Source organism: Abramis brama (assembly GCF_963993115.1).
Source record: "Abramis brama genome assembly, contig: SCAFFOLD_57, whole genome shotgun sequence".
Classification (NCBI taxonomy): Eukaryota; Metazoa; Chordata; class Actinopteri; order Cypriniformes; family Leuciscidae; genus Abramis; species Abramis brama.
The window spans coordinates 24,217-49,000 of record NW_028156057.1 but is presented as its reverse complement, the minus strand read 5'-3'; the positions used below and the strand labels follow the sequence as shown (position 1 = coordinate 49,000).

Sequence of the window (24,784 nt, the reverse complement as noted above, 5' to 3'; positions counted from 1 at the left end):
AGGTGACATGCAATGTATATTATGAGAAAAATAAAGTGTTTTTTGACCTTTGATGCATGTAAACCTTTTGCACGAGACCTCTAAAACAAAATTAGGAACCTTTAAAATCGCATAATAGGCAGACTTTAAGTCACTCAGTGGTGTGAACACACTGAAATGTCTTGAAAAAGTTTGTGAACCTGATTTACTGTAGGTGAGTTTAAAGAATGGCCTGAGTTAAGACTCACAAACACTGGATTCAGCACTGAGTTGAGCAAGATATCACTGTGCAGAGTACTAAGTAAAAAATAAATAATAATAATAATATATATATATATTTTTTTTTCTTGATTAAACTGCTAAAAGATAAGACTCCGGTTTCCCAGATTTACAATAAGTAAACCCACTTCACCAGCTAATTACTCTTCAACAGAGATGCCATAGAAATACACAGAGCTACCGCCAAATTGGAAGTTCAAACAAAATTGTAAAGATGGCTACGTGCTTGTTTCTTTGGCGCATAAGGTCTGTAATTTACAGTGAAAAACTGTAAAAAGTAAAAGGTCCTTGCACACCGAGTCCGAAATTTTCGCATGTGTTTTTTCGTATTTGTCATTCGGTGGCTCTGAATTGTCAAAACACCATTCAAAATGCTTGCTACGGATGCGATAAAACGCAGAAAATCAAACCCGATCCAAACTTTATGACGGAAGAAAGTTTCAGAGCCAGTGTGTAAGCGTGATTCACATAACGTGAGGTTATATTTATTTTTAATGTGCAAAAATTTCGGACTCGGTGTGCAAGGACCTTAAAACTTCACATTTGAAGTTCACATTTTGTTTAAATAATTGTTTAATGGTTTTTGTTATCAGTTATGTACATTTGGGGTTTATGATACTACATCTGTTGTTTAATGAATATTTCATGTGTATTCAAAGTCATGTCTATCACCATATGCATCAGCTTGTGGATAAGCTATTTAATGAACTTTGATTATTTTACCATCTGCATTATTATTATATTATCAGTTTAAATTGTAATTCTTGTTCACAGGTTGTTCTGTAAAAATATTTTTTTTATACAATCAGTGTTTCCCACAGGATTTTGTGTAACTGTGGCCCTCGGTCCCTCTACAGGGGTTCGGGGGCTAATCAGCAACGTGTGATCGACATCGAGTGGATTTGTGAACTGGTGTGAGTGAGTGGATACGGGGCTAATTTGCATATTCATAGAAACGCATATACTAAATGAGGCAAGGGTGTAGAGTTGTATTCAATTTTAAGACATTAAGAATTTTTCAAGGAAAAAGCATTTAAATATGTCATTCTGGTGATTAAAGATGAGTTTTAAGGGATAATTATTAACTACAGGTGGACTTTAAGTATATCTTTAGTTGGTCCTCAGCACTATTTCTGGATAATTAAAGTGCATTAAGTATAAAATTAGTTGTTCCAATTTAGCAGACTTTGAGTGTATCAATTTAGTATACCAAAAGTGCAATTGCAGGGTATTTATATGTGACCCTGGACCACAAAACCAGTCACATGGGTACATTTTTTGAAACTGAGATGTATACGTCACATGAAAGCTGAATAAATAAGCTTTTCATTGATGTATGGTTTGTTAGGATAGGACATTTTGGCCGAGATACAACTATTTGAAAATCTGGAATCTGAGGGTGCAAAAAAAAAAAAAAAAATCAAACCTTTGAGAAAATTGTCTTTAAAGATGTCCATTTATGTTCACGATTGTGCTGCATTCACTCACACAAATAAATGTTTTATATATTTACGGTAGGAAATTTACAAAATATCTTCATGGAACATGATCTTTACTTAATATCCTAATGATTTTTGACATAAAAGAAAAATCTATAATTTTGACCCATACAATGTATTGGCTGTTGCCACAAATGCGACTTGTGACTGGTTTTGTGATCCAGGGTCACATATTAAGTAAATAAATATGTAAAAGTATTTGTAGTATACTTAGCATAAAATAAATGTATTTCAAAAACGTTTTGGTATATTTATTTTTCCCTGGGGACAGCTGTCAAGTTTTGGTTTTTGTAAAAACAACAGGATTTCTTTTTTTTCTTTTTTTTTTTTTACATCAAATGGTTTTTGACATGTGAAGACATCAGGGCAGATGAAGGGGAGTTTTGATCAGTCATTTAGGAGCAACTATGAATAACTAACAAGCCATAACAGTATAATGAAGTGAATGACTGTCAATGTGGTTTCTTCCAGAGCAGAGGAAAGATATTTACATTTGAAATGGCAGTAAAAGTGTTGGATCCAAACATTTAACGGACTTCAGCGTTTAAAAGTGTCCTCAATAATACAAAAAAATACAAATAAAATACAGATGTGTTTGTTCTTTTAAACTGTGACATGCTGCTGATTACAATAATTGCACAGATTTCCAATTAAAGAGTGTATTTGTGAACACAATTTTTACTTTTTTCTATAAAGATGACGACGAGTAAAAAAGATGCAAGTGACATCTGAGGTGATCAACACCATGACAGATTAAACTAGTTCATATTCTGAATATTGACTGTATGAGTAACATTTAAGAAATACAGAAATGAATATTAATACTGTATTAAGTTGCCAGGCAATCATAGATACAATTAGAAAGCACTTTATTTCAATTTATTAAATAATTAAATATTCATTGATTATTGTCCTTTAGTCATATGCTGCTGTTGTTGCTACTTAAGGACTGCCAAATGATTAAAATATGTTAATCTTGTTATTAATCGCAGTTGTTCACCTTATTTCTGTGAAAAACAGAGTGTGGCCCCAAAAGTATTTGGACACAAACTAAAATTGTATGTATAAATGTATTTGCATCATAACAAAATATCAAAACGCATGGTTTTTATTTAAATAAAAAAAAGTCTTGCACACTTCCTGGTTATCAAACTTTGTGAAGAACCATGCTGGCTGTTATTCTGCAAGGATACTACGCAAACTTTGAAAGTTGAATAAAATTAATTTATAAAATGTGTCTCAGAAAAGTGGGAAAAGCTAATGCATCATTTGTTTGCTGGTTTACCTAATTTACCTAATGCAATGAAATTCAGAAATTTGTATGTGTGACTGAAGTGCCAAAATCCTATTTAGGCCACTGTAAAAAAAAAAAAGAAAAAAAAAAAAGAATATAAATAAATAACGCATTGATTAAATAAATAAACGCATAGATAAAATCACATAGAACAGAATAAATCTGCTGTCAAATTAGATGTCTTAAATGCATATAAATAGTTTATTAGCATTAAATATTTACAACCCCCAAGTGCAATTTGGGACATTTTATAAAATCAAGAATCTGTGATTTGTTAACTTTCTTTAACCTTTATTTAACTGACAAAAGGTCAAAGAAAAGATTTTCAAAGTTTTCACTGATCAACTTAAAGGTATACTTCACCGATTAGCATTAAGCTTTGTATCAGTAGAAACCCGGTAGTATTTTCGAATAACCGTGCTTCCCTCCCTCATGTCCCCCTGAGACGAGAGATTTCTGTATTGTGTGTCTGGAAAAAAAACTCAGGTGACGCAAAAATCGTCATTTAGCATCATCTCATCAGAGGCTTTGTTGTCCAGAGGTGAGAGACTCCAGCCAGTAGGAGGAGCTCGTCCCGCATGTCTTCAACCCGCCCATAGGGGGATCTCACGATAAAACGGCGTCTTTTCAGTCTCGAGTCGACTAGTAGCCTAGCTGTATCATTTCTTCCGATACTGTCCTCTGTAACCGGTAGGCGTGGCTTGGGAGTGGCCTCGTAGGGCAGCGAAGCAAGTGCATTCTGGGAGTTGTTGTCTTTCATCCACATGAGCCAAAAATACATTTTCTGGCTTTTCTCAGTTTAGAAGGCACCAACTTCTAAAATAATTTCACATTTCTACTACATAAATGACCCAATTTAAATACACATTTATCTTTCTAGCGGTGAAATATCCCTTTAAGTACATTTAGTAAACATAAGGAAATTTTGATTTTGATGGCTGCAACACACTCCAAAAAAGTTGGGGCAGAGGCATGTTTACCACTGGGTCACATCACCTTTCCTTTTCCAAAGTTACTAGTCACTCACCATTTTCACTGGCCACAATTTTGACATAGATACCATGAGGGAAAACTATATAGATATTTTTGAAATTATCTCATAATTTTGCAGCAGGTATATTAGGCTGCTGTCACTTTAAGACCTGATCCATTATACTGTTACACATGCGTTTTCTTTCTAAACTGTTTATGTTTACTAAAATATAACTGACAGGGTTTACATGAATACTCACCAGCATCTGCGTTTTGTGTGTATTTGCCTGTTTAAGCACAATAAGCAGCGAAAATGAACTCAATTTAGTACTGAGAGGCGGATTTATGTGTGTGAGCACAAAATCTGCGGGAAGGAGTAAAATTATGCGCAATCCAATGCCAAACTTCACGCTGTAACAGCAACCATATTCACTCGGAGCAAATAAAACAAATGAGTGAGTAGAGGCAGGTTTGTGTGTCAAGATGAGAAAGAGAAAGCGCAGCTGGTCTCATGTATCTATTCTGTGGAAAATGAGTATTGGAAGTGTTTCAGATAATTCAGTATAGATAGGTATTAAAAAAAGTAATATTTTTGACAACACATATAGTTTATTATTTCATAGGCCTTTTTAAAAGTGAAAAATGTAAATATAATTTATAAAATTCAGCCCACCAAAGCTGCTAGTAGGAGTGACCATTAAATATTTCAGCATACATGTATGCCGAAATACATCCGCATTTGGCGGATGTTAAAGGAACACGCCTACTTTTTGGGACTTTAGCTTATTCACCTTATCCCCCAGAGTTAGATAAGTTTATACATACACTTCTCATCTCCGTGCGTGCCGTAACTCTGTCTGACGCACCCACCACTAGCATAGCTTAGCACAAAGACTGGAGGTAAATGGCTCCAGCTAGCATACTCCCAATAAGTGACAAAATAACGCCAACATTTTCCTATTTAGAGAGTTCGCTCAGAGTTGGAGTAAATCACTCCGCAGAAGTAGCAGTGCTTCACCTTCTGAGAATATAGTTCCCAGTATGTATACGGTTAGAAGATGGTTGTGTCTCATGTGACCTTGTTATTTGTACACGCTGTGACTATACAAATCACAACATGTAAATAGGAAAATGTTGGCGTTATTTTGTCACTTATTGGGAGCAGTATGCTAGCTGGAGCCGTTTACCTCCAGTCTTTGTGCTAAGCTATGCTAGCGGTGGGTGCGTCAGATAGAGTTACGGCACGCACGGAGATGAGAAGGGTATGTATGAACTTATCTAACTCTGGGGAATACGGTGAATAAGCTAAAGTCCCAAAAAGTCGGTGTGTTCCTTAAATGTCAAACCTGAGACAGATCTGGAACGCAGGCAGTCAAGTACATCCCTTCTACGTGTAGTAGAGTGTCTAGAAACCACTGTTTTATCGTGTGCAGAATGAGGCCCGGCATAGTCTTGCTTCGCAGGAAAGATGTCATCTTGATGCCATTAAATGTCTCTGTACAATCCCAATATACGCCTTCATGTCAGTGTTACCGTCACACAAATGCAAGTCACCCATACCGTTCACACTGATGCTTTCCACACCATGACAGATGTTTGCCTTTGCACCCGTCACCGATGAAAGCTGGATGTCCTTTTCGTCTTTGGGACTGAGAACTCAATGTCATTTTTTTTTTTGGAAGCACTTTCCACTGTTTTAGATCATCTGAGATGAGCTCGGTGTGAAAACGTTGCATTGAACAGATGGGATTTCTCCTTGCATAACAGAGATTGGAGTTGCATTTCTTGAAGCAGCGTCAGACTGTGTTGAGTGAAAACGGTTTCCCAGGGTACTCCCGAGCACATGTGGCTGTATTCAACACAGTCGCATGATGGTTTCTCGTGCAATGCCGCCTGAGGGCTTAAAGGTCCCGCTCATCCAACACAGGTCTCCTGCCTTGCCCCTCATGGACTGAGATTTCTCTGGATTCGCTGAATCTTTTCACAATATTATGTATGGTAGAAGGGGAAAGACAGATTCTTTGCAATCTTGCATTGAGAAATGTGATTTTTGAATTGTTTGACAATGCTCTCATGATATTTGGCACACAGTTTTGAACCATCATCCATCTTTTCTTGCAGAGACTGAGATGCTCCTCTTACACTCAATCGTGAAATCCTCAACTATTACCAAAATACACCTGACTTTCAAAAGAGTTTAACTTTGATATTCTATACGTTTTTCATTTTTTATTTTGCCTCAGTACCAACTCTTTTGGAGTGTGTTGCAGCCATCAACTTTGAAAATCTTTTTCTTTGTACCTTTGTCAGTTAAAGAGAATTAACAAATCACAGATTTGTCAAATCAAATTCTTGATTCTATGGCATTTTACAAAAAGTCAAAAAAAAAAAATCTGGATTTTGGGTTGTAATCGCATGCCTTTCCCATGATAAAATAATGAGTAAGGTTTTATTTTTTATTTATTTTTTCTTTCTTCGAAATCAATGAAATTCGAACCTCTTTGTGTGCAAGTGTCCAAATCCTTTTTAGGGCCACTGTGTATGGCAAAAATGTAAATAAAAATAAAATAAAAAATATATATTTTTAATATATAGAACAGAATGAATCTGCGGTCAAATTAGATGTGTCAAGAAGAGTATAAAAAAAGTTTTATAGTTAAACATTTCATTGGATGCATTTTATAGAAATGTTGCTTTGCATGCATTACCTATGGTAAAATCAGTGTATTGAAAGGCCTCATGACTTCTTCATTGAACCCAAATTATTTTATGAGAATATTTGCAGGATGCATACTGCGCAAATTTTCAATATGAAGATAAATTAAGTCAACATGCACTATACAACCAAACCACGCAGTATCATGGACTACTGTATTCCAGGACGCAAAGTCAACTGTGATCAACCATCTCTTTCTTGTATCCTATTTTTATTGGGCTGCCAGTGACAACATATTTTAAGACAATATAACATGCAAGGTTTATCAAAGCATATTGCTTTTCACATACTACAAAAATATAAAATAAACTAAAAATTAATAGTAGGCAGTACAAATATATTGCACAGTATGCAGTTCTGCTAGAATCTTATTCCGAACACAGTCTAGACTTACACCATGCTGTTAATTTGACACTTGCTGCTTTTGAATTCGTCAGCTAATAAAAGTTAAAGGGTTAGTTCACACAATAATGAAAATTATGTCATTAATTACTCATGTCGTTCCAAACCCGTAAGACGTTAGGTTACCTTCGGAAACACAAATGAAGATCTTTTTGAAGAAATCTGTAAGATTTCTGTTCCTCCATTGATAGTCTATGCACTACCACCTTGACGCTTCAAAAAGTTTCATAAAGAGTTTGTAAAACTAATCCATATGAATTGAGCGGTTTAGTCCAAAATCTGAAGAACAGATTGAATTTAGGCTTTTATCCACATATAAACATTGATCACCAAACAAACAGAAGCTCAAACGTGCTGCGAAACAAGAAGGAACCTCATTGGTTCTTGCACATCAAGCGAACATGCTTAAGCTTCTGTTTACCACAACTGACATGTGAGTTGATGAATGTTTATATGTGCGTAGCTGTCAATGGAGGGACACAAAGCTCTCAGATTTGATCAAAAAGATCTTCATTTGTTTTCCGAAGATGAATGAAAGTCTTACAGGTTTGGAACAACATGGAGGTCTGTAATTATTGACAAGAATTTTCATTTTTGGGTGAACTAACCCTTTAAGACTAAACTCTTTGAATAGATTGGCATAGGAAAGGTCTGTCATTTTAGCCACCAAAAAAAAAAAAAAAAAAAAAATTGTGGGTTGTTTCAACCCAAGTTTAGGTCAAATATGGATAAACCCAACACTCAAAAAAATTACTCTTTGAATGAACATAAAATCATGGAAATGATTTCCACATGATTAACTTGCTTCATTTCAGCATTATGCAATTCTGTTATTCCAATTTAATGTACTTACATTGGGTCAACTTAATTTATTAAGGTTGATTCAACTTATTTACTATGGTTGGACACAGCTTAATTTAATAGTGTCAGCCCAACTAATTTGCAATGTTTTGGACCAACTAATTTACTTAATTTGCATTCAACTTATGTGTTTGTTATTTTCATTCATCCATTAATATTTCATTTATTTTAGTGACACATAATTAAATTGATAGACTATAGCTAGCTATTTGCTAACAGTAGCACATATTAGCATCTTAAATGCTAAGATTTACATGCTCCTTCAACCAAAGCAGTTAAAATTAACCATATCAGTCCACAGCCAAACAAAATGCTCCACACTTCTCCACAATGGTAACCCACTGTAATTTAAATGGTTCTAATAATTCGAATGTAATTGAACATTAAACACAATTACACACTATCAAGTCTTCCCTTTTCTCATTTTCTCAAAAAAACATAAAATAACACTTAATTTTTAACCTTAATTCAACCATATGCAAAGCAACACAAATCATTCATGTAATCCAACACAAACGGATTAAGTAAACTTAAATTTTACATATTAAGCAGATTGAACACAATCAAATTAAGTTAGGGCAAAATGGCAGTTGGCGTCGCACTATACTGCCACCTTCTGGATGTAAGAAATTTTTACTTGACATAAATGGTTTGTGTTTAGACAACACGTTAGGATTTTGTACTGTTAAGTTGAGACATAATTACGTGGACCTTAATAGAAAAAAACATTTCAAGTCAACAAACACAATTATTATAAGTAAACTAAACATAAATATATTATGTAAAGTGCACAACCTTCCTAGTTCATTTTTTTGAGTGAACCATTAGGTTTCAAACTTTAATAAGTTGAAACCAATGGTTGGGTTTGTCCAACTCAGCATTTTTAGTGCATGTTAAAATTCAGCACAAAGTCATATTTTGTGTAGGGAGTATGAATAGCAAAAAAAAAAAAAAAAAAAGGCCATTAAGCGTGGCCTAAAATCAGCGGTTGAACCGGAGTAAAAGAAAATGTCACCTTACCAAATCTCTGGTTCCTTCGAGGAAAGAGAGCAGACGGTCCAGAATATCCTGGTTGCTCGACCAAAATGATTCCAGCCGATTCCGACCAATCACCATTTGGTGATGCTGTATCATGAAAGACTCAGTCCGCAGGTTTACGAGGCCATCGCTGCGATGCATCCGCAGAAATAAGGCCTCATCTCGCCGATCTACATGTGTCATTGCTGCCGCATTTCATACTCGGATTTGAATCCGACTGGCTGAACAATGAAAACGTGATTTGAAGCTGCAACGCATGTAATGCTTCGCCATCTTCAAGCATGGAAAAAAATCCAATCATTTCACTAAACTGGATTAGAACTGTGAAACTTCATTCAACCTGGCATCAAGCCATTACCTTTCCATGTGTATGTGGTTGAGAGAAGTTCATGGCCCTGGAATCAGCTATCAACTACTGTCCTGGAGTCAATGACCGTTTACCTTCCCACTGGAGTTCTTCATGGAGAACCGCAAAGCAAGAGGAGATCCCAAATCCAGCACCACCTTTGAGAGTCCACTGGAGAATATTGATGATTTCACTCTCACAACATTCACCGACGCGTAATTTAATATGCACAGTCGTTAGTTTGAACAGAGCTCTCCTGGACTGTTTGATGAATTTATGGACATTATCTACACATTTGGTACGTTTGCCTTATTTAACAACCGATTTAAAAATCACCAAAAGCTCCATGAACTGATGTTAGATAAAACAAGACATACAAAATGTGAGGTGCTGTCGGATTAGAAATGAGAGCCACTGGTTTAAACGAATGTTTATTTTTACTAACCAAACTATTTTTAAACTATAGCATAATGTCTATAGAAAGTGTGCATTTAACTTATTTGAAAGCCACACACCAGACAGAAGTTACCAGTGGAAAACCATTGGGTCACTTTACCACTGTTGAGCAGCAGAAGTTTCGAAGTTAATAGTTAAACTACGTTTCTCAGTAACAAGGCAGTAGAGTACCAATCTGAGATGTGGTTTTTCAGTACCGAAGGCTTCTTCTAACGATTAAGTCAAGACGGTACAGGCAAAACCATAGTTTTTTCATAGACTATTTTGCTTCCATAAGGTCTTCTTTCAGACTAGTGGAGAGAAAACATCTAAACTACACATTTAAGTGTTTTATTAGTGATTTTTCCCCCTGTACCAATCCACTTCTGCAGCACTTACACACAACTTAACAGTTTTACTCCCATCTATATTCTTGTACTGTCCCAGAATGTCATTGGCCTGATTTATACAACATTTTATTCACTGTAAACATGATAGCCCCCATTAAGTCACATGAACATATTTCTTCTCGTTAACTCATGACAATTGCCATGACAAGTCTTGGATTTTGACTTGATCCATTGTGAGTTGAAACCAAGATTATCTTCGAGCTGAGTTTACTCTTGTTCAGTCGAGTCTAATCAGGACAAATATTCGATTTGAGAAGTAATAATTGTAGGTCAGTTTAATGAATCAGTCAATATCAGTTTGTGAATCACTGAATCTGTCAGACAACTCACTCACTGGCTGAACTGGATTCAATGGTTAACAACTCGGTGAAATGGTGACAAGATACTTTAAAGCACAGAGACTACAGATTGTTTTAAATGTACCCTTTTCAGAGGTGTTTTTGCCCGTATGTACATGTTCCCTTTTCTTAATTTCCTCAAAACTCTCACACAAACAAGTAATGAAGTTTGTTGTACCGTTTTTGGAGGTTTTTTTTTTTTTTTTAGCTTTTAATATTTCACACATTACTAACAAAAAACTACCGAAGAAGCTTCAGTGTGGCACATTGTTTTGTCATGTAGCTTGTATTAAAAGTTAGATGCATTTTTACAATGATAAAAACTATTTAAAATTATACTATTATACACACAATTTCCACCTATACATTGTTTACAATAACTAATTCACCAGCTGGAAACACCTTATTCTACACGCAAACTCTCATTAAGTTTTCTTTTTACAATAAACAGAATGGTATTGTAATATCATTAAGACGACTGCCTATGATTGAGTCTCCTTGCATTCCCTGAACCCACCTGTTGTCCTCTTTTGGTTTTCCCAGCATTTGTTCTTCCGCCTTCTGTCTAAATCCACCAGTGATGCACAAAAAGTCTGGCTTCTCTTTAAAGTGACTCCTAAACCCCTGGTTCCTGGACACCTCTGAGCTTCAGTGTGTTATGGAGGTCAAGCATGTGAGGTGCCAGTGAACGTCACTTGTAGATACAGCACAGAACAGTAAACTATGTTAACAGTTGCTATTGGCCAGACTCTTCAGCCACCTGAACAGAAACACCCCGTGTACCGAATTGTTCTTGCTGAAATGCTATAAAAATAGAAATCCATCTAATGCTGAAGTTCATTTATTTATAAGGCACTTCTTATAGTAACTAAACAATGGAAATGAAAATATGCAGAAAATATTTTATGCTAACTGTGCAAGAATGATAGTCGTTTAGATAACTGGAGGCCATGCATTACTGTAATACTTAATGCTTTTTGCCAAGAAATTGTCAAGATCACAAGAAACCAGTTGAGAAAAGACAAAAAATTAATAATGCAGTCTCTTTGTGCTTGCGCATGTCATTATTTCTGTTTAGAGCTACTATATTGCTCACTGACACCGTCCTCATCTTGCAAATAGTCAAACTTTTGGGTCAAATATAAAGTCGGAAAATTACGTTTACTAAAAATTGTGAGTTTTTGATCTCGAGTATAGTCTTCTGGTGCATCTTTAAGCAGCAATCCAAGTAAAAAAACATTTGTAATCCACATCAAAGAACTTCAATAGAGTATGAAGTAGGAGTGGAACGGTACACATTCAGTACGAGTCTAAAGTTTGGTACGCATGTGTACACAGTGTTGTTTTAACTACTGCACGTGCAAAACTCCTCTGTGTGTTCAAACTCTTGAGTCCCCCCCCAGGAAGGGACAATATATTTTATATCGATATACTTTGATGTTGCAAACACTTAAGTGCTTAGTGGCTTGCCTTACGGTCATATGAGTGTATTGTTTAATGCGTTTAAGATGCGCTTTCCTGAGCACACAACTTACATCTTACGGTTGTACACTTACCTGTAAATGTAACAAATTCACACAAGTATTGCCATTTCACAAAGGATTATTCGGACAGCAAGCGAGTCTAGGTTTATCTTTGCAGACTTCCATAAACGAGAGCGAAATCCATTTCTCATCCAAAACTCTAAGCACTTCAAATCTCTTCCCCCAATTACGACAGCAACATAAAACTGCAGTGTATGTTGCTGTTGGTTGCAGCAATATTGACAAGACTTTATGAACATACATACTTTGTTCTGTAAACCACTGTTTAATAATAATAAAAAAATAAAAAAACATGGTTTGTTTTCCCCCCCGCTGTACTGAAAACATATTGAATCGTGACTACAAAGCCGAGGTACGTACAGTAAAACAACCGTTTAATAATAATAAAAAACATGTTTATTTTTCACCCTGCTGTACTGACACCAAACCATGACATCAAAACCAATGTACGTACTGAACCATCATGTTTGTGTACCGTTACACTCCTAGTGGAGCTGCGCGATAAATTGAGAATCACAATAGAGATCACAATTCTCCAGCGATTCTGAATAGACAACTAAACAAAACAAAAACACATTATTTACTAGAGGTTCTGATGAAATGTTAATTGCTGCAGTATATTTAAAAAATATTTTGTTCATTTGAATGATTTTTTTTTTTTTAAATCGGTTTGAATGATTCAATGACAAATACATTGTTTAAGTTACTTGTCGCCACCTACTGGTGTAATTCACACTATATTTGAAGAGTCTAGTTAACTTTCAAAAAAATCTATTTTAATCACTAACGTAGACATCAGTGTTTATTTCCTAACTATAAACTTTTATCCCAGTACTTCTGTGAAATTAAATGATCATAAAAGAAATAACCCTATGATGTGTTTGTGGCGCTTTTTCATACCTATACGTGACGCCTGCTCTCTCTGGCTCAGCGGCAGCACAGACACAGATTTACTGTGATCGTACTTGACAAATGTTTAATAGACATAGCTGAATCGTTGTTATTTAGGAATAAGATCGCATGCGAGTTTGAATCAAGTTCGCAATCTTTTAACGATTAATCGTGCAGCTCTAACTCCTAGTATGAAGTAGGACTGCCCCCGACTAAAGATTTGCCTAGTCGACAGTTAGTCATTCATTTAAGCCATTAGTCGATTAGTTTGGCATTTAAAATATAAATTTAAGCGCGTGCATAAAGCTTCCCGCGCCAACATCGGCAAACATCGCATGAACTTCTCTGAGATCAGAACGCAAACAAAATAAATAACCTATAATAATAACACCCTTATCTTAAATTAAATACTTTTAAAATGTAGGACATAAAGATAAATGACAAACAAACTAATAAATAAAGCAAACTAACACACGTATGAGAGAAATATCAGGCCGACGGACAAGTAGCCTCAATATCGAATGAAAACTCATGTCAGAACACAAACCAAATAAATATACAATATATAAAATGAATAAATAAAATATATAAAACGAATCAATAAAACATATAGCAGATACCAGTCACTATTTTTCTTCATATTATGAGAAAAAGGAACAAGTTTGTCCATTTATTTGTCCAATTTAGCTTCCGCACTCTGCACAAACACTTGGATACGCGCCTAATAATAGCGTACGTTAATGTTAGAACGAGTGCCCATGTGTGGCTAAAGTTAGACCGTTTGAGATCATTTAATGGTAGGCAAACGTTTGCTTCTTTACCGTCTCAAAATGATCCCTCACTTTGGATTTTCTGCCCGACCCCGACATATTACCGCATGGACCAGCAGTGTCAACGATCTGTCACTGCGTGACTTCTCCAATTCCAGAGGAGGTTTTTTCTTCTTCCTGCGATTAACCAACTGAATAAAATGTAGTCGACCATTAGGGGGCAGCCCTAGTGTGAAAAGTCTTCAAAAGTTTCTTAAAAAGCAACCTGGTCCATCTAAAACACATATGGCAGATTTAGAGGAGAGTGTTTGCAACATGTCAACCATCATTGATTGGCTCAATACAGAAACACATTTATGCAAAATCAGCTCTACTATAGTGCAGTAGTGGGACACTGATCTTGTGTTTTGACAAAAACTGTCATTGAAAGCGATGTTGCTGAAACACGGAAAGAAAACTAGACAGTCATGACACTAACCTTGCTTTATTCTGAGCTCTATGGCTCTTCATTTGCCAGATATGATGGCAACCATGCACCAGTAAACCGTCAGTGCAAAGCAAATGACACAGAAACACTGTTTGCCTACTATATGCCGAAGACGTGACAAAACGAGAGCAGAAAAGTTGAACGAGACACCTAACACCCTTGAGGAGTTCTGTAGGAAACCCCTCATATTTTACCTGTGATACCGCTGGTAGTGCAGCTCCATCTTCCTGTTTTCCTTCAGGTCCCTCTCTTACTGGCACAACCAGTTTGGACACAGCACTTCTCCACTCTAAAGATCAAATTAAAGTCATTTTAAAAACAAAAGTCACATACATTCACGTTATGCCTTTTGAAATTAGGCAAGGTACTAGAAGAATGTAAAGAAAGGCCGTTTGTCGGCGTTTACCTGATTTGAGTGTTTCCGAGTCAAGCATGCCTCCTTCTTGAAGATTCAGGATACCATCGGGTTTGACTTTTTCCCAGGGCACATAAGTGACGCCCCGCTCCACGTCCCAGTACTTCTTCAGGTCCGTCTTTATGCCCTTATTCAATGCCCATGCGATCTGATCAAGGACAACAAGTCAAACAACTTGCCCACACATAGATTCAAAACAAGCATGTGGTGCTACTACACGTTCAACCATGAGATCTGGGACAATCAATCAAAGTAACGCAAGTATTCTAACAACAAACGCAAAGACTATTGCATGGTTGTCATGTAAAGAATGGACTTGTGCATTTGGAAGTCCATTCATGTAAAATGACAATCATTAGAAAAATGTATTTCTTACTTACCCAATAAATTAATTATGTGAGAAGAAGAGTGCAGAGTGATGCAAGAGACATATACAACTAGCAAAGCTAGGTACTAGGAAATCAATGTCTAAAGCAACGGTCAATTATACAAAATATATTCAGCCACCGAATGCCAGAATCAAGCATTCAGAATTATGTATTGTTTTCTAATCTACCTTTTGTTTAAAGAGGACCCATTATGTTTTTTGTTTTTTTCCATGTTTATCTTTCTTTAGTGTGTAATGTTGCCGTTTGAGCCTGAAAAAGCTCTGCAGAGTTTTAAAGCACAAAGTCCCTCCAGCGGGAGTTATTCTCTATATCAGTGTCACTGTTTCTGAACTCCCTGAAAAGCCTCCATTGTAGTCTTGAGTTTTCTTCCAGGAATGAACACAATATTCCTCTATTATATTCACAGCCAAGGCATATGCAAAATAAAGGGGCGGGGCCTGCTTGAGTGAGTTAGTAGTGTGTTGAATAGGGCTGAGAATCTCAATTCGATTCAATGACTCAATTTTCACTGGCCCCACCACAAAAATAGTAATAAATGAATAAAATAGTTATTGTTTTTGACCTATGTATCCTTGTATTGTGATAAATAAGGTTATGACACCCAATATTTTAGATAGCAGTGAAATTTATCAATTCTCGATTCCATTTTTCAATACCACAGCTAAAACTACTAACTAATATACATTTCAAAGATTATTAAAGACAAGTAAACAGTCATTAATAAAAATAAAAAAAGAACCAATAATTAAACTTAAGCAATAGCACAAATAAATAAACACAATAGAACAAAGACACAAATGAAATAATCAGTTTTTTAGGTAGGTTTAACAGTAGTTTTCAGGTACAGAAATTTAATGAAGTAATCAAATGTAAAATAACACTGCATATAATCGTAACAATACAAATTAAATAAAGGTTAATCCTTTTTAAAGATACACAAAAGATATTCAGTGAAGAGCAGGGAGTGAATTTCTCTTTGTCTTTTGTAGTTTGATTAACATTAAAACACAGACTGCTGCAGGAATATTAGGTTGCTGTCGCTTTAAGACTAATGCACAAATCCAATAATTACACATATGCACGTGTTCTTTCTCTACTGGTTACTTCAGCCATAACCGACTATGTTTACTTGGATACTCGCATTTTGAGATAAATTTGTGTGAATTTGTCTGTTTAAGTGCAGGGAGGCGTGAAATAATTCATAATATTATTTGCATGCTGTCTGAGCAGCTGTGTGTGCTCTGGGTGTGTTTCTCTTGCGCTTGAATGCTTAAATTGGCAAAGGCTTGAAAACGCTGCAAATGATAAACTTTGGTGACCATGCAGGGACAGGGTCCCCGCTGTAACATCACGCAAGGTAAATAAGAGGATGACATCTAGTGGACAAGACTACAAATAAGATTAACATCAATCAGATATTATGTTTAATATTTGCGGAAATAAATATGGGAAAAAATCGATTCATGGCTTTTGAGAATCGATATCGAATCGACCACATTTTAAAAACAATTAATAGAAAAATATTTTTTTGCCCAGCCCCAGTGTTGAAATTAGAGGTTACGGCAAGGGGCGGGACATTTCCCAAACATGCTCGAGATGTTTGACCAATCACAACACACTGGTTAAGCTGACCAATCAGAGCTCATTGTGCTTTTCAGAAGGAGGGGCTTAACAGAGACAGGAACTAAACAGAGCATTACTGAAAGACTGAGAAGAGAGGAGCAACTACAATGGAGAGAATATTGGGAAAATTATACGTTTTTTGAACATTCAAGCATGAAAAGCTATTCTAGTAGAGCCCAAAAACAAAATCAAGGCTTTGTAAATTGGCATAATATGACCTCTTTAATAAACCTGGCATTAGCCGCTTTCCGACCGGAGGAACCTTTTCACAGTTCCTAGAACTATTGGCTAAAGTACCCGGATGTCGGCGTGTTCGCACCGCAGGGACTAGGAACGATTTTAGTTCTAGGAACTCCATTTGGAGGAACTAATTTAGGTCCTACTTCAGAGTAGGGTCTAAACCAGCACTATAGGAACTACCCGTGACGTTAGTGTACGCTGATTGACCGAACGCACGCAGAACACCAGCCATTTTTAAAACAGCTAGAATGTAAACACACAGATTATAGCCTATATATTTACTCCATAAACTAACTATACAAACATGGAAAACAGTGATAGATGGGTCTCTAAACCTTTATGCTGAAGAGAAAATCCAACGCAACTTTGAGAGGACCAAGTCAAACATGATTATGTTTATCTGCCCAGCTAGCAACACTGGACATCAACCACACGGCATAGGCTAATAACCTTGTTTTCATATACTGTCTACTTTCTATAACAGTTCTATCTAATATAATATAACAGTACTGTTGGACAGATCGCTAACTAATAAACACAGAGAATGCGAGCATTGTTTGCTCTGGCGTTCTCAGCGCCGTCAAAATAAAGGTCCGTCGCGCCGTCAAAATAAAAGTCACCGTGCTTGCGTCACTCCCTTACCCCTCCTACCAGTTCCTGTGGCCACTTGGCCAGTGCGAACGCAAACAGCAAAACTGAGTTTGGGGGAGAGTAGTTCTTAGAACTGTTTAGAAGTGGACAGTTCCTATAACTAAGTTCCTGTAACTACTTGGTCGGAAAGCGGCTATTGTATACTGTTGGTTCTGTGATGACCGGCTTGTTATGTTCCTGGTTTGGATAAAAGCATGTGCTAAATGTATTCAAGCGAGTCATATAATCAGTAATAATAACCCTGACAAGGGACATTTTAACCCAAGGACAAGAAAAGGTTGGTCACGGTACCTTAATGGACTTCTGGTTGACTTTAACAGCCCCTCTGCTGAGTTTGTTCAGGGCTGTGTAGGCGTCCTGTCTGTGCACCATGACGATGTAGGCACAACCTCTGGGAGGAATCATCTGCACAGGATCAAAAAGAGACATTTGAAATATTATGTTAAGAAAATGTAACCACAAATAAGCAATGGAAATGATAAAAAAAATAAAAAAAATAATAAAAAAAACATGTTTCACATTTGACTCAAGTCACATTTGACTATTCCTGTATGCAACATTTCCATTGTGGAGGAGATGCAAATGTACCTGCAGGCTTTACATAAAGGCTCTGTTCCAACATCTAGTAAGCAGCCGTGCTGTCTAAATAGACGACTACATCCTAACTGAAATGGAACCTTATAAGAGACATATTTGAGTCTCATATACAATAAAACAAAGTGCAATGCATTCTGGGACTTCCTTCTTCACATGTGATACTGTCTTATTTGTAGCCAAAACCAGCTATATAATTTTTTGCTTCATCGGAATGGGATGACACTTGGTGACTTTTGTCGCATACGCTATGTGAACACACACAAAACAAATTATGGACGTGATTCAGATATGTTAAAGGGTTGGAAAAAAAAGTAACACTTTAAGACCTAATGAATTTATCATTTTAGCATAATGTGTGAAGTAGATACATTTTCATACCTTCATGGTCAAAAATGACAGACATAGGAAAAGAAAATCAGAAAATCTTTTGGTGGTACAAAAAACAAATCAGCCATGATGCAATAAAACACAGCAATGAAGGGGTTATCTTCTTCAAAAAGACACCCACACACACACACACACACAGATATTAACTGGTAAGACTGCAAGACAGCACATTTTGAAAATATGTCAAGCCTCTATCTCTCTCTTGCTCACACACACACACACACACACAGAAATGAATTGATTGTGTTTGCTGTTATGTTAGTTTATGTTTGCTGTTAGTTCATAATTGTGGTTCCTTTCTGAAGTTATCACAATTTATTAAATTAAATTGAACAAAATGCCAATTAATTGCAATGTTTGTTTTGAATTATCGCTATCCATTCCTTATTCTGTTAGATTTATTAAATTATCAATCAAATACTGAGTAACTAAAAAGTTTCCCATGCGTTTCATTTCTAACAAAATGTTGTTTTATTGTAATCATAATGCAAAATCTGATACTAAACTAACACAAAATATCTAAACCTTGACAAAACAGTAGTTTTTTAGAATGCCTAAATATATTTCTATATGCAAAACCTAAATGGTTACACCATGACATTACACAAGTTTTATTTTTTAACACCTCCAGATGGCACTATTCTCACTTAAAAATGGATTTTAAAAGAAATATTGCATTTATTGAAAAATAATAAAAAAATATATTAATTTTAATTGTAAAAATAGCTCATAACAATTGTATAATTATTGCATAGTATCATTAAAATTCCCTCAAAATAAAAATAAAAAATTCAAATAAAAAAAAAGTATTGGACAAAAATATATATTACATTGATATTCCTGAAGAAAAAAAAAAGTTACATTTCAAGGCTTTTGTTTCAAAGCGTTTGCCAACTATTAGAAACAGTCTTCGCTTTGGGAACATGCTTCACTCACAGAGCTATGGTTTAAACTGCTCAAACTACCTTAAAAACGTTGGGGTCTTTTTTATAATTTTTTTTTTAGTCTCTTTTTTAAGTCTCTTATGCTCACCAAGGCTACATTTATTTGATAAAAATACAGTAAAACAGTATTATTGTGAAATATTACTACAATTTAACATATAGTCACATGATCCTTCAGAAATCATTCTAATATGTTGATTTGGTCCTCAAGACAAAGTTCTTATCAATATTGAAAACAGTTGTGCAGCTTAAAATTTTTGAAGAAACGGTGATAAATATTGTTCAGGATACTTTGACGAATAGAAAGTTCAAAAGAACAGCATTTGTTAGAAACAGAAATATTTTATAACATTATAAAATGTATTTACTCTCACATTTGATCAATTTAATTCATCCTTGCTGAATAAAATCATTAAATTCTTTTAAAATAAAAATCTTGCTGAGCCCAAACTTGTAAACGGTAGTGTACATCAATATGACTGATCTATACATACATTGATGGACTCGATCTGCCCGAACTCCTCCATCAGACTCATGATGTCCTGCTGTTGAGTCTTTTTGTCCAGCTGTCCGATCCATAATGTAGTACTGCAGACTGCAGAACAATGACAATCAATAGACAACATTTACAATCAGTGCAAAAAAGATAGCTATTAATCTATATTCTATTTCATGTTTACAAGAATTGTAGCCAGAAACAGCTGTAACACATGCTGGCGTTCTCACCGCTGAGAGTTTCCTTCTTGATGGGCGGAAACCCCTTCTGTCTCCGCTCTCGCTCTTTCTCCCGGTCTCTCTTCTCCTCTGAGCGTGGCTGTGGTGAACGTCCTCGACGCTCTCTGGACCGGGAGCGTGTGCGATGATACCTCGAGCGCTCTCTGCGGGAACGGGAACCGGACCGCGATCTGCGCGAGTGTGAAGACGATCGTCTCCGTGGAGACCTGGAGAGACACAACATGTGAAACATTTTGAATATATGAATGATTCCACCAAATCAGCTTATCTTCATAAAATAGCATAGCTTTTTACATTAAAGGGATACTTCACCGATTAGCATTAAGCTTTGTATCAGAAACCCGGTAGTATTTTCGAATAACCGTGCTTCCCTCCCTCATGTCCCCCTGAGACGAGAGATTTCTGTATTGTGTGTCTGGAAAAAAAACTCAGAGGCTTTTTTGTCCAGAGGCGAGAGACTCCAGCCAGTAGGAGGAGCTCGTCCCGCATGTCTTCAACCCACCCATAGGGGGATCTCACGATAAAACGGCGTCTTTTCAGTTTCGAGTCGACTAGTAGCCTAGTTGTGCCATTTCTTCCGATACTGCCCTCTGTAACCGGTAGGCGTGGCTTGGGAGTGGCCTCGTAGGGCAGCGAAGCAAGTGCATTCTGGGAGTTGTTGTCTTTCATCCACATGAGCCAAAAATACATTTTCTGGCTTTTCTCAGTCTAGAAGGCACCAACTTCTAAAATAATGTCACATTTCTACTACATAAATGACACAATTTAAATACACATTTATCTTTCTAGCGGTGAAATATCCCTTTAAGACTAGGTCTGAAACAACTAATTGTCGAGACTATGCGCTGCCAACATCAGCCAGTCACATCGCTTTAAAATAGTGAATAACAGAATGCTATGGACATAACACAAATGGAAAACACAGAGTGAGCTGCTGCAGGAAAGGCACATGATCCAAGATGTCTGAAACATGCTTTATAAGCTCTTCAAACAAAAGCATAAGCATTTACAGCATCTTGCCCTGTTGTGCTTTGACAGATGCGTGTGATTAAAGCCCCTTTCATACAGAGATTCCGGAAAATACATGGATAATGTGGTCCGGGATCGTTTGATTTTGGTTCATTCACACTGCCAGTGATTTTCCGGAATCTGTGAGTGTGTTCACACACATACCGTAAAGATCCCGTAAAGACACGTGACGTCAGGATGTGACGTGTAACGTATGTGTCGAAAACATGTACACTAACGCATCGCGTACCGTTCCACAAAGCTGGCGAACGTGGGATTATCGGGTCGGGTCCCAATCTATTACTTCGGGTCCCGAGTCTGTTTAACATTGTGTAATACCCGAGTCGATCTGAGAACACCCAGCCGTGATCAGAGCCGGTCAGCGCTGTGCGTGTGTTTTGTAACTTGCAACTTGTAAAATTAGGATGAGAAAAGTGTGAGCCAGGAAATAAGGTGAACAAAAACACAAGCGACCCGAGCCGTCAGAAGCAGAGAGGGCGGAGTTAACGCAAGCACACAGTGATCATGAGTTTTCCTGCTCCTATTGTGTGCAACATTAAATGCAAACCAACTTCAAAATCAAATCTCAAAAACTGCTTGCAGCCTCGCACACTCATATTAAAATAACATATTTCAAATCAGCAACAAAATCTGAGATGAAAATTTCGATACCGATACCTTGATTTCGATACCGGTTCCTGAACGATACTTTTTTCGATACCAATTGAAATCCATTTTAACAAGATTACATAACACATTACCTCAGAAAAACTTTGGTTTTATTTTTTCAGTTTGACTCATGCTCCTTAGCCATGGACATGGAGCATGGAGCTCATGCTCACCAAAGCTGAATTTGTTTGATCGTAAAACTTGTAATATTGTGAAATAGTATTACAATTTAAAATCTGTTATTTTATTTGAATATATTTAAAAATTTAATTTATTCCTGTGATGTCAAAGCTGAATTTTCAAAATCATTACTTCAGTGTCACATGATCCTTCATAAATATGCAAACAGTTTTCTGCTTAATATTTTGGAAACTGATCGTTTTTTTCATGATTCTTTGATGAATAAAAATTTCAAAAGAACAGCATTTATTTGAAACAGAAATCTTTTGTAACATTACACATGTTTTAAGGTCAACTTTTGATCACTTTAATGCATCCTTTCAATTCTGACTAACCAACAGGTTTTTGAAAGGCAGTGTATATTCAGTAGGTCATTATTGCAATACATCTTTTCCACAACTTTAGGGGGTTGGGACGCTTACACACTTCACGTGAGCCACGTCTCTGGGCGTAACCGCGTAAACTATTGTTTTTAGTGCTTATTGGCTCACTGACGAGTTAACCCCTTAGGTATTGAAATCAGGTACCGAACAACAAGTCATTGTTCGATACTCGATAGTATCGAGGCAATTCAGTCGGTACCTACCAAAAGTATCGAACTCGGTACCCAGCCCTAATGAACCATCTTGATAAATCTAAAATGTTTGGTCTAGACTCAGCTCAGAGATGATCGCAAATAAGTAATGCTGACGTCAGCGGCCGTGGCACTGAATGAGCAATCATTATTATAGTTTAAATGGCAAACAATCAAAGTTATTATTTTGCAAATTGACTCGAGATATAAAATTTGCCTATCGGGTCCAGTCGGGTCAAGGTCCAACTTTCAAATAACAGAAGGGTCCGGGTCTGTTTGAGTTTTTGGACCCGTTAAGCCCTGTGATGATTAATGCCTCTGACACGTGTTTTCCTCGGCGCACATCTTATATTTGATGGTTTATATCCTTATCAGTAAATGTTAGAAAGTCCCATGAGTATTTCCATTTTGCATATTCTGACAACAAGCAGGACTTGCTAAACTACACTCTTCAATGAACAAGCGCCGGTGGGCGCAAGCGTGTCAAACAGACGCAGTAGATTAGGAGTGAAATTGACTAAATTACACATTTTGCTAAAAAAAAAAAAGTTAGAAATTAAGTGTAAAAGTTTCAAAATATACATGTAACACGAGTAATCATATGTATGAGAGCACTAACATTAAAGGGGTGGTATAATGCCCTTTTCACAAGATGTAAAATAAGTCTCTGATGTCCCCAGAGTGTGTATGTGAAGTTTTAGCTCAAAATACCCCACAGATATTTTTATATAGCATGTTAAAATTGTCACTTTTTGAGGGTGAGCAAAAACGCACCGTTTTGTCTGTCCCTTTAAATGCAAATGAGCTGCTGCTCCCGGCACATACACTGGAAATTTCAAAAACTTTTAGCCTTTTATGTTCAATCCAGAGTCAATGATGGAGAGACTCAAGAAGAACATGTAGAAGCAACAGGACATTTCTGAATGGTTAGTTCATGAATTTATGTAGCGTATGTGTAGTTATCTTATAGTCATTGATTAGCATATTCTGTCATGATAATCTATAAACCGCGTTCCCGGGGGCGGGGTTTATGTAAATTTTAGGGTTGGTGATGTCACTAACCCGGGAGGAATGTCGTGTAGTCCTTATAAAGTTATTTCTTTAAAAGCAAATATCTCCCTTTGCTTTGAACTTTGAGTGTTGTGACTTTGCAGATGTTGTTTTACACACTTACAGCATTACACACTAACTAAAGTTAGAAAAGTGAAATCATAATCAACCACCCCTTAAAATGCACTATAGCCCATTAATGTAATATAATTACTACAGCATTTTCATATGAGTGATTCGAGTTTACAGTAAGATGAATTGGAAGTGCGCTTTAAAGACAGAGAGCAAAACTCTTAAGCATTTAGTCAGTGTTCAAGACGAGTGGAAATATATCAGTGCTAAACATAAACTTAGCCTCTAATCAAACAATTTATTAGCCAGTGGCTGATGATAGACATTATTTAATCACCTAGCATGAAAATTTAGTTGCATATGTGAGTGATTTACTAACATTGTAGAGGCTTTTTTTATTAAAGGACTCAGAGAACGTACCTTGATCCTGTTCGTCTGCCGTGTCTTCGATCTCTCCCATCATGCACCGATCGTTCTGTCTCAGCTGAATCCTGAAATGGGTCAAAGGAATTATGCATGTGATTTTAGCCTCGCTGACGTGTAAATATGGGCAAACTGATTTTAGAATCATTTTAGCATTTGAGTTTCAATAATGGCTTGGACTGGTGAGGGATGTTTTGAGTTATTAATATCTCGATGTTCTGTACCTGTGGCTGCTGGGTTGTATTGTGCTGTATGATGTTCTCATCAAAGGTTTGAGGAGGGTTATCTGGTATCTGGGTCTGAACCATCGATGGGAACTCCTGAGGTGCCATCTGACCCTGGGACGGCACTTGACCCTGCGACACCATCTGACCCTGCATCTGTGTCTGGACGTGAGGAAACACTTTAATTTCACACAATATGTTTGACAAGTCCTTATTCTTTAAAGCTCTGTCGGCCAGAATAAATACCTGGTTAGCGATTTGACTTAGTAGATGAGCTTGCAGGGCTTGCTGTAATTCTGGAGGGAGGTTTCTGTAAAGAATGACAATGTTAATTAAATACCG

General features: G+C 36.6%; 1 protein-coding gene across 1 annotated transcript in view; it reads right to left on the bottom strand.

Annotated features, from left to right (window-relative positions):
• LOC311077110 (SR-related and CTD-associated factor 4-like) overlaps positions 1 to 24,784 on the bottom strand; it is a 42,596-nt gene that overhangs the window by 12,002 nt on the left and 5,810 nt on the right. Inside the window, exons 9-16 of the mRNA XM_084138913.1 lie at positions 24,689 to 24,752; positions 24,443 to 24,604; positions 24,216 to 24,286; positions 20,234 to 20,448; positions 20,002 to 20,102; positions 17,871 to 17,984; positions 14,668 to 14,824; positions 14,456 to 14,550 (exon numbers count right to left, since the gene is read on the bottom strand). Of these exons, the coding sequence (XP_083995039.1) occupies positions 14,456 to 14,550; positions 14,668 to 14,824; positions 17,871 to 17,984; positions 20,002 to 20,102; positions 20,234 to 20,448; positions 24,216 to 24,286; positions 24,443 to 24,604; positions 24,689 to 24,752 (979 nt within the window). The remainder of the gene's footprint in view (positions 1 to 14,455; positions 14,551 to 14,667; positions 14,825 to 17,870; positions 17,985 to 20,001; positions 20,103 to 20,233; positions 20,449 to 24,215; positions 24,287 to 24,442; positions 24,605 to 24,688; positions 24,753 to 24,784) is intronic.